Genomic DNA, 15652 nt, shown 5'->3' on the forward strand with positions numbered 1-15652 from the left:
GGTAAAATTTCAGTAATGCTATTCTAAATCAAACAAAAGATGCCACATAAAATAAACTTTGTAGCTAACAAGTACCATTGCGAGTCGGCTTCGCTTATCATGTGCAGTGAATGGAGCTGAGCGGTAGCCTTTATCAATTTCTGGGAATTTTATTTTCTCCTTAAAATTGCAGTATCTTAACTCTTTCAGCGCCATTGGCCTCACTGTGCGGCCAGAGCAGAATCTGTTCTACTGACCAATGGCCGCACAGTCGGAAAAACAAAAACAATTATGCAATCTGATCGTACTTTCAACAAAAGTACTATAAATTAAACCAATGGTATCATTTCTTTCATCAGAACATTAAATTGGTCCAAGGGGAGTATTTTAATTGAGATTTTGCGCCGAATTCGAATGTCGCTTTGTCTTAGCTTGTCATTCTCATGTTGCCTCAACCAACTGTCAGCCATTTTGTGATAGAAATGCGAATATAGCCTCAGCGCTGAGAGAGTTAAGAAAAAATTAATTTTTTCTCTAACACTGCGACCAAATTTGCTGTGAAATAAAATTCCATAACACTTCTTCCATTTCCGTAATTTGTAATTGTTACCAAATTTCAGTAACAATTACCAACAACCCCTTTCAATTAGGCATCTGGTGAGAAAATGTGAGTCAAGAGCTTCAGCATGACTCTATGTTAGAACCTACCTTTCAATTTCATTGTATTCAAATTGGATTTCTCTGCTTCTTGCTCATCTCTCAATAAAGGATGGAAGAATGTGTACACCAACTCACACTGTCATTAGATTAAATAAATATTGATATATCATTTACAAGGGGGGAACTCTTATTTTTTTAAAAAAAGCAAATATAATTGGTCCAATCAGCACTGACATTCAATAAACTTTGAGATCTCCATTCCATTTGAAGGACAAGGCAATAAAATGATGAAAAAATAAACCATAAAATATCGAATCGATCAAGCAATTTATCTACAAATTTAATTGTACAATCTTGTTCTTAATCAAAGTCAAATACAACGTCTAAAACTTATTAATTATTATTATTAATAAGATAATAATAATAATAATAATAATAATAATAATAATAATAATAATAATAATAATAATAATAATAATAATAATAATAATAATAATAATAATAATAATAATAACAATAATAATGATGATGATGATGATGATGATGATGATGATGATGATGATGATGATGATGATAACAATAATAAATAATAATAACAACAACAGCAACAACAACAACAATAATAATAATAACAATAATAATAATAATAATAATAATAATAATAATAATAATAATAACAATAATAATAATAATAATAATAATAATAATAATAATAATAATAATAATAATAATAATAATAATAATAATAATAATAATAATAATAGATCTTTACTGTTCATAACTACTGGGATTTGTCATTTAGTTTTCATATATGACATGTTGAAAGAATAATGAAGTATTGTAATAGTAGTCTGTTGCAAACATGCATATTTAATATAATTATAGTCTCACCCTGGAGATCTCCTCAGCCTTACTCCACAAATGTTTGAGGAAGTTGTCAATCTCTACTTTACGACTTTCTGCCACAGACCGGATGTTGCTTCGACCAATGACAACTCTGAAAGAAAGAAAGGAAATGGCTAGACATCTTGTTTGTTTGATGTTTTTAAGGGTTTTACAATGCTCGTGACACATTTAGGTCATATCAGCGCCAGTGAAAAGGAAGAAAATGTGATAGTTAAAAAATTCAAGAACTACAATAAAAGTGCCAAATGAAAAGTAAGACAAAGGGGAATTGGTTCAAATAGGGAACAGATGTAGATCTCAAGAGTACACAATCAGTGTTCTTAGTTTGAGATCGACTAAAAGTCTGATTCAGATACCAGCACAGAATCCCACTCAGAGGAAAACACTCAAATGGTTACATGATATGTTCAAGACACAAAAATATAACTATCATTACACAAGAAAGAGATTTAAAAGAAAAAAAATATCACCTCCAAGAACTAAAAGTATACATTTGACTGTTTTCTCTCAGCAAGGAGTCGGGCAAAGATCGGGACAAAACCGAGAAGTCAAATTCCAAGACTAAGACAGAAAGCAACTCAGAAAATAAATATAGGGGAATAGAAGACACAGCAACCGTGGGAGTCAAAAGACCCCACCCAGGCTAAAAATCTTATTCAGGTCATGTCATAACGGTACAGAAGAATGATATTATAAATTACTCAATATAATTAATGTATTAATTAAAATTGTAAACCAGGATCTGCATGGAAAATTACGGATATTTCCATTTTAAAAACTAGTTTATGGCAGTTTTAAATCACTTTCACTTTGTACAGCTTTGTGGTCTTGTGGTATGACAATCCCCTTCAGACTGATGTCCAGAGTCCAAGTCTTGCTCTGAACAGCAAGTAATTGAGTCTATGGAAAAAGCTCTTTACTCACATTCTCTCACTGTATTCGGGTGTAAAATGAAGACAACAAGGAATAAAAACTTTTGGAGGGATGGGGAGTTGAACACTAGACATGAGTGACATGGTATCTTTTGCATCACGCAAGAAAAATGCTATGCAGTCGATACCATCACCAATTTTTTAAAAGTGGTTTTAAGTGTAGTATCTATATTGAGTTAATTGGCGAGCTAGCTATTGAGCTGTGAGCTCTATTCCCAATACACAAACATATGACACTGAGATGATTGAGACAGAGCGTACAATCTGATATTATGTCCATATTGGTTTAAAAAAATTGAGTGGAGCAGTTATTAATGTTAATCACAAGAAATTGAAGGAATAGGGAAGTTTCATATACCAACCAAACGATCATAAAACGAATGAGCTAACAATATCCTAATTGCTTTTGCTTGATCTTAAAGTAATAAAAACAAAAACATAATAAATATGGTTGGTGCCTTGTAGTTGTTTCTCATCGCAAATATAAATACAAGGAAGGAAAAAAAATAATAATTTACAAACCTGGTTGAAAAATTGGGCCAAGTGACTAGCTGAAACATCTCATTCAATTTATCTCTAAATTCAACAAACTCAGAAAAATGGCGGAAGATATAGGTTGGCACTTTTTGGTTTTCTCTCTCTATCTTGACGATGAAAATCTGAAATGGGAGAATATGAAGAAATGTAATGAGTATTTTCAAGTTAGAAGAAATTTTACATCATTGAATGAAACAGTAAATAGAAATTAAAAACATAGTTTCATTTTAAATTATGGAACTGATACTTAAACAACTGCAATCCTGAAACCATTCATTCAGTATTAATTGGTTTAAAGAATGAAATACAATTAATATTAAGTATGTATTTGTCTTCACCTTAAACAGTAAAATGCATTAAAAATATTTTTGACTTCTGCATTTAAAAGAAGCTACTTTAACCTTCAAAAATCTACCATTATGAAAAGTAAGGACAAATAAAGTTTCGTACAATTTTAGACAAACAAGATATTTTTAAAATTAATTATAAATGTAGTAGTTTTACTTTCACGTACATAATGTTTTTCTGGTGTGTATCTCTTTTGACATCCATGGAGTTCTACACTGGTGATCTTGCCATCTGTGTCCTCACTGATTTAAAATGGATTGGAATATATCAAATAAATAAAGATATAAATACACACAATAAAAAAAAGCTGAATTTTTATACAGCCTAGTACTGAACCCGGGAGCAGCAAAGGTTCTTTCTGACCAGTGATTGGGTCTGGCAGAAAGTAGATTGCAATGTATATTGTATTGTATATATATGTATATTTGTGTATCAAATGATTGTGTGCAAAATGCTGACATGCACTGTTTTAGTGACCTGTAGACAAGAAATTACTTTTTCATTGCTTCAAAATTATTGCAAAATAACCTTTTGGCACAGCATACCTAATAAAATTGGACACATAATGACATTGATATTGTGTTGTTTGTTTTTAAGGGTTTTACGGCGTTTGCAACACATTTAGGTTTTGTGAGCGCCAGTAAAAAGGAAGAAAATGGGATAGTCAAAAAAATTAAAGAAACACATTTATAATGCTAAAGTAAGACAAAGGTGAGTTAGTTCAAATAGGGAACAGATGTAGATTCTAAGAGCACAGTATCAATGTACTTAGTTTGAGATTACCTAAAAGTCTCATCTTGACACCAGCACAGGCTCCCATTAAAGGATTACACTCACATGTTTACAGAATATATTTAAAACAGAAAACACAACTAACAAATCATAACAGAGAGATGATTTACAAGGAAAAAAAATGATCTCCTCAAACTAATAATAAACATTTGACTGTTTCCCTTTCAGTTAAGGACCCTAGCAAAGGCCAGGGCAAAACCAAGCAATCCCATTCCAAGTCAAATACAGAAAGCAACTCGGAAAACAGATAAAGGAGATAGAAGACACAGCAAGTGACCTCCTGCCCTCAAATTTTTCAAGATTCATTCTGAATACAGAGGTGTGTGTTTAGGACCCATAATATTCAAATTTAATATTTGTTATGACAAGGAATATTTTATCTACAAATAAGGCCTAATTTTGTAAGGTAGAAAAGATTTACACATTCGATTACATCTTGAATTTGAACGATACAGATATCAACATGGAATCAAGCGATACCAATATTTTCACTATAAAATATAGTTATCACGACAATCCTCTGTTAGATAGTTTTTTGAGATCAAGAATCACCAAACATTTCATAAATGGATGCATTCCAGTCGAAGACTGAGTACTCAGCTTGTATACAATATTTCTCATCAACCAGAATGCCATAAAATAAAAAGGCAAAACGAAATATATTTACATTCTATGAAACTGAAAAAAAAATGAAAAAAGAACACATTTGTGAAAAGAATAGTGTGACTTCATCGTAACACTAAACATCTTTAAATTTTATCTACTCTACCTTGGGATGGCAAGGTTAAAATCTGAAAAGATGTGTATGAAACATGGTGTGCATTTTTCTTTCTTTTTTTCTTTGTCTGGCATTGTTTCATACACACCTTTTCAGATTTTTATTTTTCACCAGTGCCTGATCCCTAAATTTGTTACTCGGGATGGCATCAGTACCTGTAGGACTTTGGTACAAATGACAGCAGGGCTCCTTCCTGATGGGAAGAGAATTTCATCTGCGCCAGGTTGTGAATGAAAAAGTTGAATTGGGTGAACACTGACTTCCCACTTTCCTCTATCATCCTGGAATATCAATAAAAACAATAAAAATAATAATGATGATGATGATGATGATGATAATGATGATGATAATAATAATAATAATAATTAAAAAAAATAATAATAATGGTAATAATAATAATAATAATAATAATAATAATAATAATAATAATAATAATAATAATTATAATAATAATATTAATAATAATATGTGTCATCATAGCTGTGAGTGTGAGAAAGAGAGGTGGAAAGAAGGCAAGTGAAGGGTAGAGAGAAAGGCAGACACACATACACATACACACACACACACACACATATACACAAACACACTCAGACACATACATACGCACACTCACAGCTTACAGGCTACTCACAGGCACACAAGAAGCACATATAATTATGTCTAAACACTGGCTGCAGTCAAAGCTAAATTACTGAATTATTTTCACCAAAATAAGACAGATCCCCTCTCCTCAACACCAACATTCTCCGCTTTGACAAATTGCTTCATGTTTTTCAAGTGTTTTTATTCCATTTTTTACCATATGAATTATTATAATAAAGATAGAATGAAAGAAAAAAGAACACATTTTTACCATATGAATTATTATAATAAAAATAGAAATAAAGAAAAAAAAACAAACTAAACTAAAACAAAACCAAACAAACACCACAACGACGGACAACGATGGAGCAACATCGTGTGGTGTTGTGCGATCATGACTTATGATTATGTCTACTTCGAACTCAAGCATGCTTCCGCATTTAGTACGTCTAAGCCTCCTCCCCATGACCATGCTTAAAGGCAGCATGAACTGTACTTTTTTATTAACTTTTGTTAGGAGTGCACTTTTTGCTTGTCACCTCTTATTTCAGATCCATTTATCTTCAAATTCACTTTTTGGCTTCAGGTTCATTCCTACATAATACCCTTATGAGAAAATAGTCACATTTTAAACGTCTAATTTCTTCTCTATTCACTTCCTTGCAAAACACGGTAAAAATTCATGAAAAGAAATTTGCCTGTTATCAAGTTTGTAAAATGCAAAATTATGGCAACGAGAAACAACAAATAAATCTAGAACAAAATTTACCTCAGTGATAGTTAACCTGATTTTCGTACATATTAAAAGACCAATTGAGAGATACACTGACCTGGTGAAGGTGGCAGTGGCTTGGGCATCAGTCTGTCCTGGTAACAGGGCATTTTGGACATATTGGACGGCTCTCTCATTCACATTGGGGATGCCTGACCGAGCCATCTGCAGAAAATGATTAATGCAATACATCAAATTATTATTCCAATAATTTTAGTATAACTGGAAAAAGAAGAAGAAGAAGAAGAAGAAAAAAAAAACCAGAAAATTTTTTTTTAAATGATCAAAGAGATTGCCAGAAATATGTAAATGTCATGTATGAAATGTATGTATGAAATCTTTCCATTCTGAAATTTGTCAATGATAAGACTAGATGGAACAGCCATTAAAGCTCTGAGTGGTTACAAGAAAAAAATCCAAATGACGACGCCATAATTCAGAATTCGCAATCACCACCTCCCCAATTGAACCCAGAGGCAGTAGTACATCATTATCTCACTTGTCAAAGACTAGTTGTGCATTAGATAGTAACAGTTGTATTTGCTTCTATTTGATAGGATGAAAAGTCAATTGCCACCTACTACCCGCCAAAATGAACAAATCCAGCAACCCTGTCATTACTAGGTGGACAGTAGTCCTTCAGAGTCATGAGCCTCATGAAGCTAAAGTTCATACTGTTTTCTTTCGCATTAAATGACTACTACCCCTTGTATAAAATAAATATCTATTTCAAAGACCTTTCTACCACATCGTACAGACCTGACATGGCGGTTTTTTGGAAAAAAAAAAAATCCCAAATTTTGCAAGCTTTTTAGCAAAATTTGCGATACATTTTCCTTAGTTCATGAAAGAGAGGGGTATTTGTTTGTTTTTACCCTAATACCATTGAGCTATAGACATAATGTCAATTGCTCTATAAACGGAGTTATCGGGGTCCTCAACTTAGAAAAGATCACCCTCCTTAGAGAATTGACAGATAGCACAAATTCACTTACCAAAATGAACAAACTCCTGAACAAGTCTGCATGTCGCCGTAAAATGTTAAAAGCCTGACAACACAGATCTACAAAGTGTTGGAACTTGTCTCCTTGCTTCCCACCATCATTGATAACATAGGCCATGTCAGAGGTCAGCACAAATGGCACCCGGTCTCTATATTAATTTTATAAAGAGAAAAAATATACAGTAGTGAACAATGTTCATCATTCCCCTTTGTCACTTTATCAGTAGGTTGGAAAAGCAACATTCTTATTAAAATTATTAACAGAAACAGCACATCTATAAAAAATTGTCCTATTCCTTTAGTTTATTATTATATTATTTTTTTTTGCTAATCAAAATAAAAGAATAATTTTTTTAATACATTTAAAAAATATAATTTTTTCTTCTTTGGAATGTTAAAACTTCACTTTTCTTTTTAAAAGTTCTTCATGCCATGAGGCCCATGGGACCGGAGTTTATCCTGGTTTCTATAGCGTGAAACGAACAACAGCAATTGCTTACTACCCTTTGGATAGGACAATTATTTTCTTCCTCACATAAACAGTCTCAATCGGCCTGCATATTACTGTCAAGAGATATATCTGTGCATGCTTTTCAGTTCACAAAACAATTATAGAACCATCATCATCAAGTGCCAGGCCTGTTGCAGACATCGGCGATCGTGTCCCTCCAACCATATCTGTCCTCAGATCTTCTCAATAGCTCAATTCCTGTTCTTCCTCCACCAATCCATCCGTTCAGATTGTCAATGTAATCTATCCTCTGTCTCCCTCTTCTCCTCTTCCCAGCAACTTTACCCGTAAGCACAATCTTTTCAATTCCGTTTTTTCTGTAAATATGTCCAAGAAATTTTAACTTGTCTTTTTCTGATGGTGTTTACCAAAGTTGGTCGTACTCCAATTTCTTTTAATGCCTCCTCGTTTTTAATTTTATCTTTCCATGAATGGGTCTATAAAACCAAATTTCGGCTGCAGTTATTCTACGTTCATATTCTTTGTTAATCTTCCAACACTCGCTGCCATAAAGAAGCACATGTATGATTTCATTACCCGCAGTTTTGTTGCCATCTCAATGTTGTGGTTGTTCATGATGTGCTTTAATTGATTATATGTGTTCTTTGCTAAAGCAATTCTTCTTTTAATTTCATGGGTGGATCTACCATCAGATGTAATAATGTATCCCAAATATGTAAAACTTTCAACTCTCCTGATCTCTTTGTTTTGATAGGATAACTTGCAGGATGGTTTAACATTATTTCTGCTCAAGACCATACATTCTGTTTTTTTATCATTGAGTTCTAACCCCATGTCTTCGCTATGTTTGGCCACATCTACAGCGAGTTCATTCTACGTAAAATACAGCTGAAGGTTGGAGTGAATATAGGGGGACATTTCATCAACAATCTAAGAGATGCGGATGACACTGCTCTAATCGCAGAATCAGAAAAAGAGTTACAAGAACTACTCGATAATAGAACCATACATCCAGTCAAACTTGTTCAAACAACAATCTGATACTAAAAGAAATACCAACATCAATGACCAATCCCAGCCCAATCAATCTCAAAATGTCCCTACATTTTGACCCTAGCCCAGACCAACTGTCTGTCGAATGCAGCTAGTAAAAACCATTGGCAAAACAAACAAAAAAGCAAAACACACACACACACACACACACAAAAACAAACATTACCAGAGAAACTGTCAATAATAACTATTGTTTGCTATCTGAATGGATCCTTTCAACGAATTGCTCGTTAAAGAGACCAAAACAAAAGTTTCGACAATGCAAAATAACGCTTTTTTCCTCCTTTACCTTTTAAAGTTTCCAAACATCTGAGAGTCACCCAAGAACTTGCTGAAGTCAATGTGAAACATGTGGCCAGATTGCTTGATCATGATATTGTCATTGTGGCGATCACAAACACCCAGAACATAGGTGGCCACACAGTAACCAGCACACGAATGAGTGAAATTCTCAACAGCCTGAAAAAGACCAAAAAAAATCCACATGAAATTTGGAAAACATAGAAAGAGTCGGCAATAACAATAGTAACATAAGAACAGAAAATTGGAACCTATCTTTAAAAGTGTCATATAACACACACTGTTAAAAACAAAATTAATAAAATCAATTAAAATCAAAACACAAAGCGTACTATTAGATTTAAAATGCAAAGGGCATGCATTATTCACATCATGTTCAAAAATACAATTAATAAAAACATTACAGCAATACCTCTTTCAATGTTTTTGAGGACAGGTTGTGGTTAATTTCGCAAATAAATTGTTCCATTCATGTATTGTTCGGGTAGAATAAAAAAAACAAAAAACAAACCCAGCTAACAGAGATGTCTTTTGCTAAAATCAATAAAAAGCCTGAGAATGTTCTTCTTAAAGAGCATATATATGAAAATATTTCCATCAAATGGTACCACCCTTAAACCACAGAAAAAGATACATATCCATCTAGCTTCCCCTTAACTGTGGCATTTGAGCTACAAATGCTTTCATCTTTTAAAAAATCAACTCACCCATACCGAACAAGGTAAGTCGGAAAATTATTAAAAGCCAGTTTTCTGGCTTTAGTCGGAAAAAAGGGCATCATCACAAATATTTTGAATGATCTAATGACCATGCTATTGTGCATTACCTTTCTGTACTCAAGTTCAGTAGGGTTGTGTTTCTGTAGCCATTCCTTGATGGGTCTTTCTTTGAAGGAGCCTGTCAGGCCACATGATATCTGGATCTTGCGAAGAGTCTCCGACTCTGTGATCAGCTCTAGGATTCCTGAAATAGCACAAGTGTTATGTTACAAACAGCCAAGACGCTCCAGATAGCTCAGTGGTAGAGCACTCACCTAGCAATCAAAGGGACCAGTATAGATCCAAAGGGCAATCCAGATTCCCTTCCCTACTCACTTCTCCTGTCACTGGATAACTGGGTCTGCTAGATCGAGCAGAATGAATTTTACACTGAACTAGCATTCTATAGGAAGGATAACAAACAATTACAACTGACCATTTAATGCCACAGAAACCAAGATAAATTCCAGCTCCACAGGCCTCATAGCTCTAAAGGACTGTATCCCACAAAGATCTGAAACAGTGTGTATGAAACAGTGGCAGACAAAGCAGAGACAAAAATACAAGAAAAAAACAACTCATCTCAACTTTGGAACGGAAATCAGATCAGTAATCAGGAGGTCTGAGGTTCCAAGTCGAGGTAGGCTGAGATTCTGGGATGTTTTTTTTAAATTGTATTTCTTTTCCCTGATTTGTCTGGAACTGTTTCATACACACTTTTTCAGATCTTGATCGTACACCAGTCCCTGGTCCCTAACTTGTCACGACTGTATCCCATCATGAGGGCCAAGAAGCCCTATAAGAAGAGTACTAAAATGATGATGATGTGTGGCTCAGTGTCTCAGCAGTAGGGTGTCTCGTCTTGTAACAAAAGTCATGTTAAGTATGATGAGTGACCAGATGAGTGACGGTGATCCTGGAAAATTCAGGCTCTGAAGTTGTGTCCTTGGATAAGGACTTAATATACATTACTTCACTTGACTCAGATGTGAATGAGTAGCTACAGACTATAGGCAGTGATGAATGTTGAAAGATTGTTAGAATGAAATGGATGCCTCACAAAGGCATGAAATGGAAATATGGTTCCGTATGACCTTCTAAGGGAATAAATGAAACATAGTGAAACTCAATGAGCACACATAATTTGTGGAAATGTGCTTTATAAATGTTCATTTTTATTTATTTATTAACAGCAACAGTCCTGATTCAACCAAGTATTACAACCGATTTTTTTTCCCCTGGTCCCTTTGTCCACCTAGAAATATAAATTTGGTGAAAATCACTTTGCCCCAGACGTGCATGTCTTATCTAAAGGGTAGTCTACCAGAAATTGTTACTGTGGGATAGTTGTTTTGTCCATTTGTCTTTGGAATGTAAAGTTGCAAATTTGAGCTCATAGTGATGGTTAAATTTTTTTAAAATTCTCAGACCTCGAACAATAATGAAAACATGGACAATGATGATGATGATGATGATGTTATTGATGACAAGGAACAAAGACAGTAATGACGATGATGATAAAAATAATAATAATGATGATAATGATAACAATGATGACATTGATAATGACAACGATGATGATTATGATGATGGTGATAATGATGTTTGTAATGAAAATGATCATAAAACTATTACAATAATGACCCGTACCTTTTTTAGGGCCAGTTGCCAGACAAGCAAAGGTGACCATCTTGAGATCCAATCCTTGCTGCAGCCACAAAGAGTCCATGATACGAATCATCTGGAGGGTCAGCATGTCTTGGCGGAGGTCATCGCCCACCTGTAGAAATAATAATTGGATTCAATAGTCACCCAGCAATGGCAGCCATCGTGGTTCTAAACAAAGAAAATCAGTACTTTTTATTCTTCATGCTGGCTAGAACTTTTCATATGTCATATGATCAGAATGTATAAAAGTCAAAACATGATCATATTTATAATGTTTTTCTCCTCTGGACACACTTTTATGCTCGTCGGAGAAATATTTCATAAGAGCATCCACCATTGTTCCGATAGTTTAGAGCCAGATACTAAGTTACTATGCGTCATGACTGTTGAACCCTATTAACAAAGTTCTCATCATTGATCTTTCACTTTCGAAAAATATTCATTGGTAAAAAGGAAGTTTGATAATAAATTGTTAAAAGAGAGCATTTTTTTTTTTAGCAAAATCTTTGAACCACTTCCAATCCAGTAATAACTAATAAATATGGCTGGGCAGTCTCTGTGGACGTTTGCTGTGAATTTGTGCGTCACCTATAGTTTGTCAGTCTGTTTCTATTATCCAGTTAGTAATCTGCCTCCATAAATCTCTGTCTAGTGCAAGTGTTCTTAGCTTTAGAATATCATCATGTGTGTTAAGTTGCATGTTTCCTTGTGTTGTTGAAATCAGTTCTTCGGTTGTTGTTTCTAATACCATGTAAAATAAAATAGTTTAGGTGTCTGTAGCAAAAAAAAAAAAAAGAAATTATGAGTTAGGATCAAATGGAGAATTTTAACCAACCTTAAACATGACGTAGTGAGAGTCTGCCTTTGGGTTGGAGTTCTTGAAGACCAGCTTGAGGGGAAAAGTGAAGGAGGTGAAGTAGGAACACGACTGTCGAAGATAATAATGGTTATAATAATAATGTTGGTGGCGGAGTTGATAATAGTAATAGCAATGTTGGTGATGGTGGTGGTGATGTAGGTGATGATGATGGTAGTAGTAATGATGATGTATGATGATGATGATGATGATGATGATGATGATGATGATGATGATGATGATGATGATGATGATGATGTTGATAATGACAATGATGACCATGACAACAACATTGATGATGATAATGATGATGATGATGATGACAACAACGACGACGATGATGATGATCATGATGATAAAGGTGATGATAATCATGATATGGGTAAAGTTAGTAAGGATAATATATATGGTGAGAGCGGAGATCGTTAACATGAAAGCAGATCTAAAAAATATTGGAAGAAAAAAAAAGAGAAAGTTGATGATGCACAATCCACAAAATGAATGAGACATAATTGGCTTTCTCTGTGACATATATAGGAAGATATGTCGGCTACCTTGATATCCAAACTAGCTACCTCCACACTTGGGTTGTAAGGGAGAAGGACTCGACCATGGGATTCTAGCATATCGTGGAGCGACACCAACTCTCTTCTCAAGGTGGCCTGAAAGAAAAAAAACAAACTAGTCCTTTAGAGACATTCAGCCTATGGAACTGGAGTTTATATTGTTTGTAAAGTGCTTTGAGCACCTTTAGTTGATATTGCATAACATAAAAGCTCATGTTTTATATAAATTACAATTTCTACAGATTTTAATCGAAAACAGCGATTGCTTGCTATCCTTCAGATAAGAGATAAGTCCATTACAATTCTGCCAGATCTACAAGACCCAGCTTCCCAATCACTGTTGGGTAGTTGGGGAGGAGGTGGAGGGGGATGGGGGGGGGGAGGGGGGTGTCAGAAAAAATCTTGACTGCACACTGGGGTCATTACAGTAAGATAACAAGAAATAAAGTGAGTAGGAAAGTGCCAGAAGACAATAGGAGAATAAAAATTTCACGACGGTGATGGGGGCTAAACCCACTTCCTTACTGGTACGACAACTCCACCTAGCCGGGGAGATCGTGACTCTACCGTATGAGCTATCCATGACCCCAAAAAGGTGGCTTCTAACCCAAGTCTTATTAGAGTTTTCTCTCCCAGGGAGAGATAAAACCAATTAATCTCATAGCAAGACAAAGACACAAAGCAAGTTGGAGAAACAGAAAAAGAAGGACAGAAGACACAGCAAGTGACCTCCCTACCCAATATGGGAGGACAAAAAAACCTCTGCCAGCCTTTGTTCATTAAGTGCCCCTAAAATTATCAAATGGGATGGCATAAATGTTTATGCCTAACTTACATCTCTATCCTTGTTTTTATGTTTTATTTTAATGATTTTACAGTGTGAAAAAGCCAGGCAAAGGGACTGGTTAAAATAGAGAACAGATATAGAATCCAAAAGCACGCTATCAGTGTACTTAGTTTGAGATCACCTGATCCCTAACTTACATCTCTATCCTTGGCAGCCTTGACCTTCTCTGCAAGAGTTGTGACAATCTTGACCAGCTGCTCCTGTTTTTTGAATTCCTGGTACAATGAATCCCCTGCCACACTGGCCAGGGCCACAAACATCAACTCATAACGGCGTTTGAATGTCACCTCCTGAGAAGCCACACCTGATGAGCAGATAAACAGACGATCTTATAAAATAAGTTCACATACAAAGAAAGAAAAAGCTTCAAATGCTGATATAGATTTCATTTCTACAAAAAGATTATTCCTATTTTACTCCAACAACTGGGTTAACAGGCCTTTTAGATGTGATGGAAAGTACTTGTGAAAGATCAGTCCTATCTAATAGGTACCAAGGAGTTGTTACTGTTGTGCAGCTATGTGGTCTTGTGGTATGACACTTCTTTTTTAGATCGGAATGTCCTGGGTTCAAGCCTAGCTCGGTGGATAGTTGAATCCTTGGAAAAGGCTCTTTACTCACATTCTCTCACCATACTCAGGTGTAAAATGAATACCCGGCTGTTAACAAAGTGTAATATCACCTACCTGGCATCTTGTCTTGTTCCACATGTTACTTGTTGCTGTTTGTCAGGGACTATTTGTAAAGCGCTAAGTGGATATTGCGCTATACAAAAGCCCAAGATTTTTACTGTCAGTTAACACTACAGAAACAAAGCCAGCCTTATGACGCAATAATTCTATTTTTTTCCCCTTTCTTTATTTTCTTTTTCTGTTCTATTATTATTATTACTATTATTATTATTATTATTATCATCATCATCATCATCATCATCATTATTATTATTATTATTATCATTATCATCATAATCATTATTATTAATATTCTTTACTTTTTTTTTCTTCTTTGGTTACATTGTAGAATACTAATCAAATGGTCCATACCTTTAAGTAGCCAGAAAAACTGATGAGCAAACCGAGGGCTTTTACAAGATTGCTCGAGTAACAGCTTGGCCAGTGGGGAGTTGTGGTAGGTCTCAAACTTCAAAGCCTGAATCAGCTGTGGCAGGAAATCAATCAAATCATCGGTCGGAATTCGGTTCAGACTTTCAGCAGCAAATTGCCGAACATGGATATCGGGAAACCTTTGGTAAAGAAAAGAAAGAAGAATAAAAAAATAATTGAGCTTTTATATAGCGCAATATCCACTAAATGTGCTCAGAGTGCTTTACAAGGGGTCCCTCGCCAACAGCAACACTTAACATGTAGGATGGGACATGACACCTGATAGGCGATATTATAATTTTTTCGGACAGAGACAACGCTGTTAAAAGCCAGGTTCTCATTTTACACCTGAGTACGGTGAGAAAATGTGCGTATAGAGCCTTTTCCAAGGACTCAACTTTGCGCCAAAAGCGAGTGTCACACTGCAAGACCACATGGTTCTCAATGACTTGTTATTTTTAGATTACTAGATCCTGACAACATGAACTGTAGTCATAGCTGGTGACCACAGTGAGCATAGTTACAACTATAAAGAGGTGCAGATGGAGACGGCTTGGACATGTTATCAGAATGGAGGCAACTGCTCTGCCAAGAATAGCACTCTGCTGGACAACGGATGGCAAAAGACAGGGAGGCAGGCCCAAAGAAAGAGGCTGGCTGGCCTAAACTGGAACAACATTGGTGACCATGCAGCTGACAGACAGAAATGGAATTCTTAAGGAGATGCCTTATGCACCCCA

General features: G+C 35.1%; 1 protein-coding gene across 1 annotated transcript in view; it reads right to left on the reverse strand.

Moving 5' to 3' along the window:
* The window catches only part of LOC144978419 (phosphatidylinositol 4-phosphate 3-kinase C2 domain-containing subunit beta-like), a 48438-nt gene that overhangs the window by 6410 nt on the left and 26376 nt on the right, over positions 1–15652 (reverse strand). Inside the window, exons 19-32 of the mRNA XM_078924443.1 lie at positions 14853–15052; positions 13947–14113; positions 12951–13058; positions 12376–12468; positions 11523–11652; positions 9941–10077; positions 9104–9273; positions 7282–7438; positions 6345–6451; positions 5088–5213; positions 3529–3604; positions 3000–3136; positions 1531–1636; positions 688–775 (exon numbers count right to left, since the gene is read on the reverse strand). Of these exons, the coding sequence (XP_078780569.1) occupies positions 688–775; positions 1531–1636; positions 3000–3136; positions 3529–3604; positions 5088–5213; positions 6345–6451; positions 7282–7438; positions 9104–9273; positions 9941–10077; positions 11523–11652; positions 12376–12468; positions 12951–13058; positions 13947–14113; positions 14853–15052 (1802 nt within the window). The remainder of the gene's footprint in view (positions 1–687; positions 776–1530; positions 1637–2999; positions 3137–3528; positions 3605–5087; positions 5214–6344; positions 6452–7281; positions 7439–9103; positions 9274–9940; positions 10078–11522; positions 11653–12375; positions 12469–12950; positions 13059–13946; positions 14114–14852; positions 15053–15652) is intronic.

Source organism: Berghia stephanieae, chromosome 8 (assembly GCF_034508935.2).
Source record: "Berghia stephanieae isolate SIO BIC M18660-M18661 chromosome 8, UCSD_Bste_1.3, whole genome shotgun sequence".
Lineage (NCBI taxonomy): Eukaryota > Metazoa > Mollusca > Gastropoda > Nudibranchia > Aeolidiidae > Berghia > Berghia stephanieae.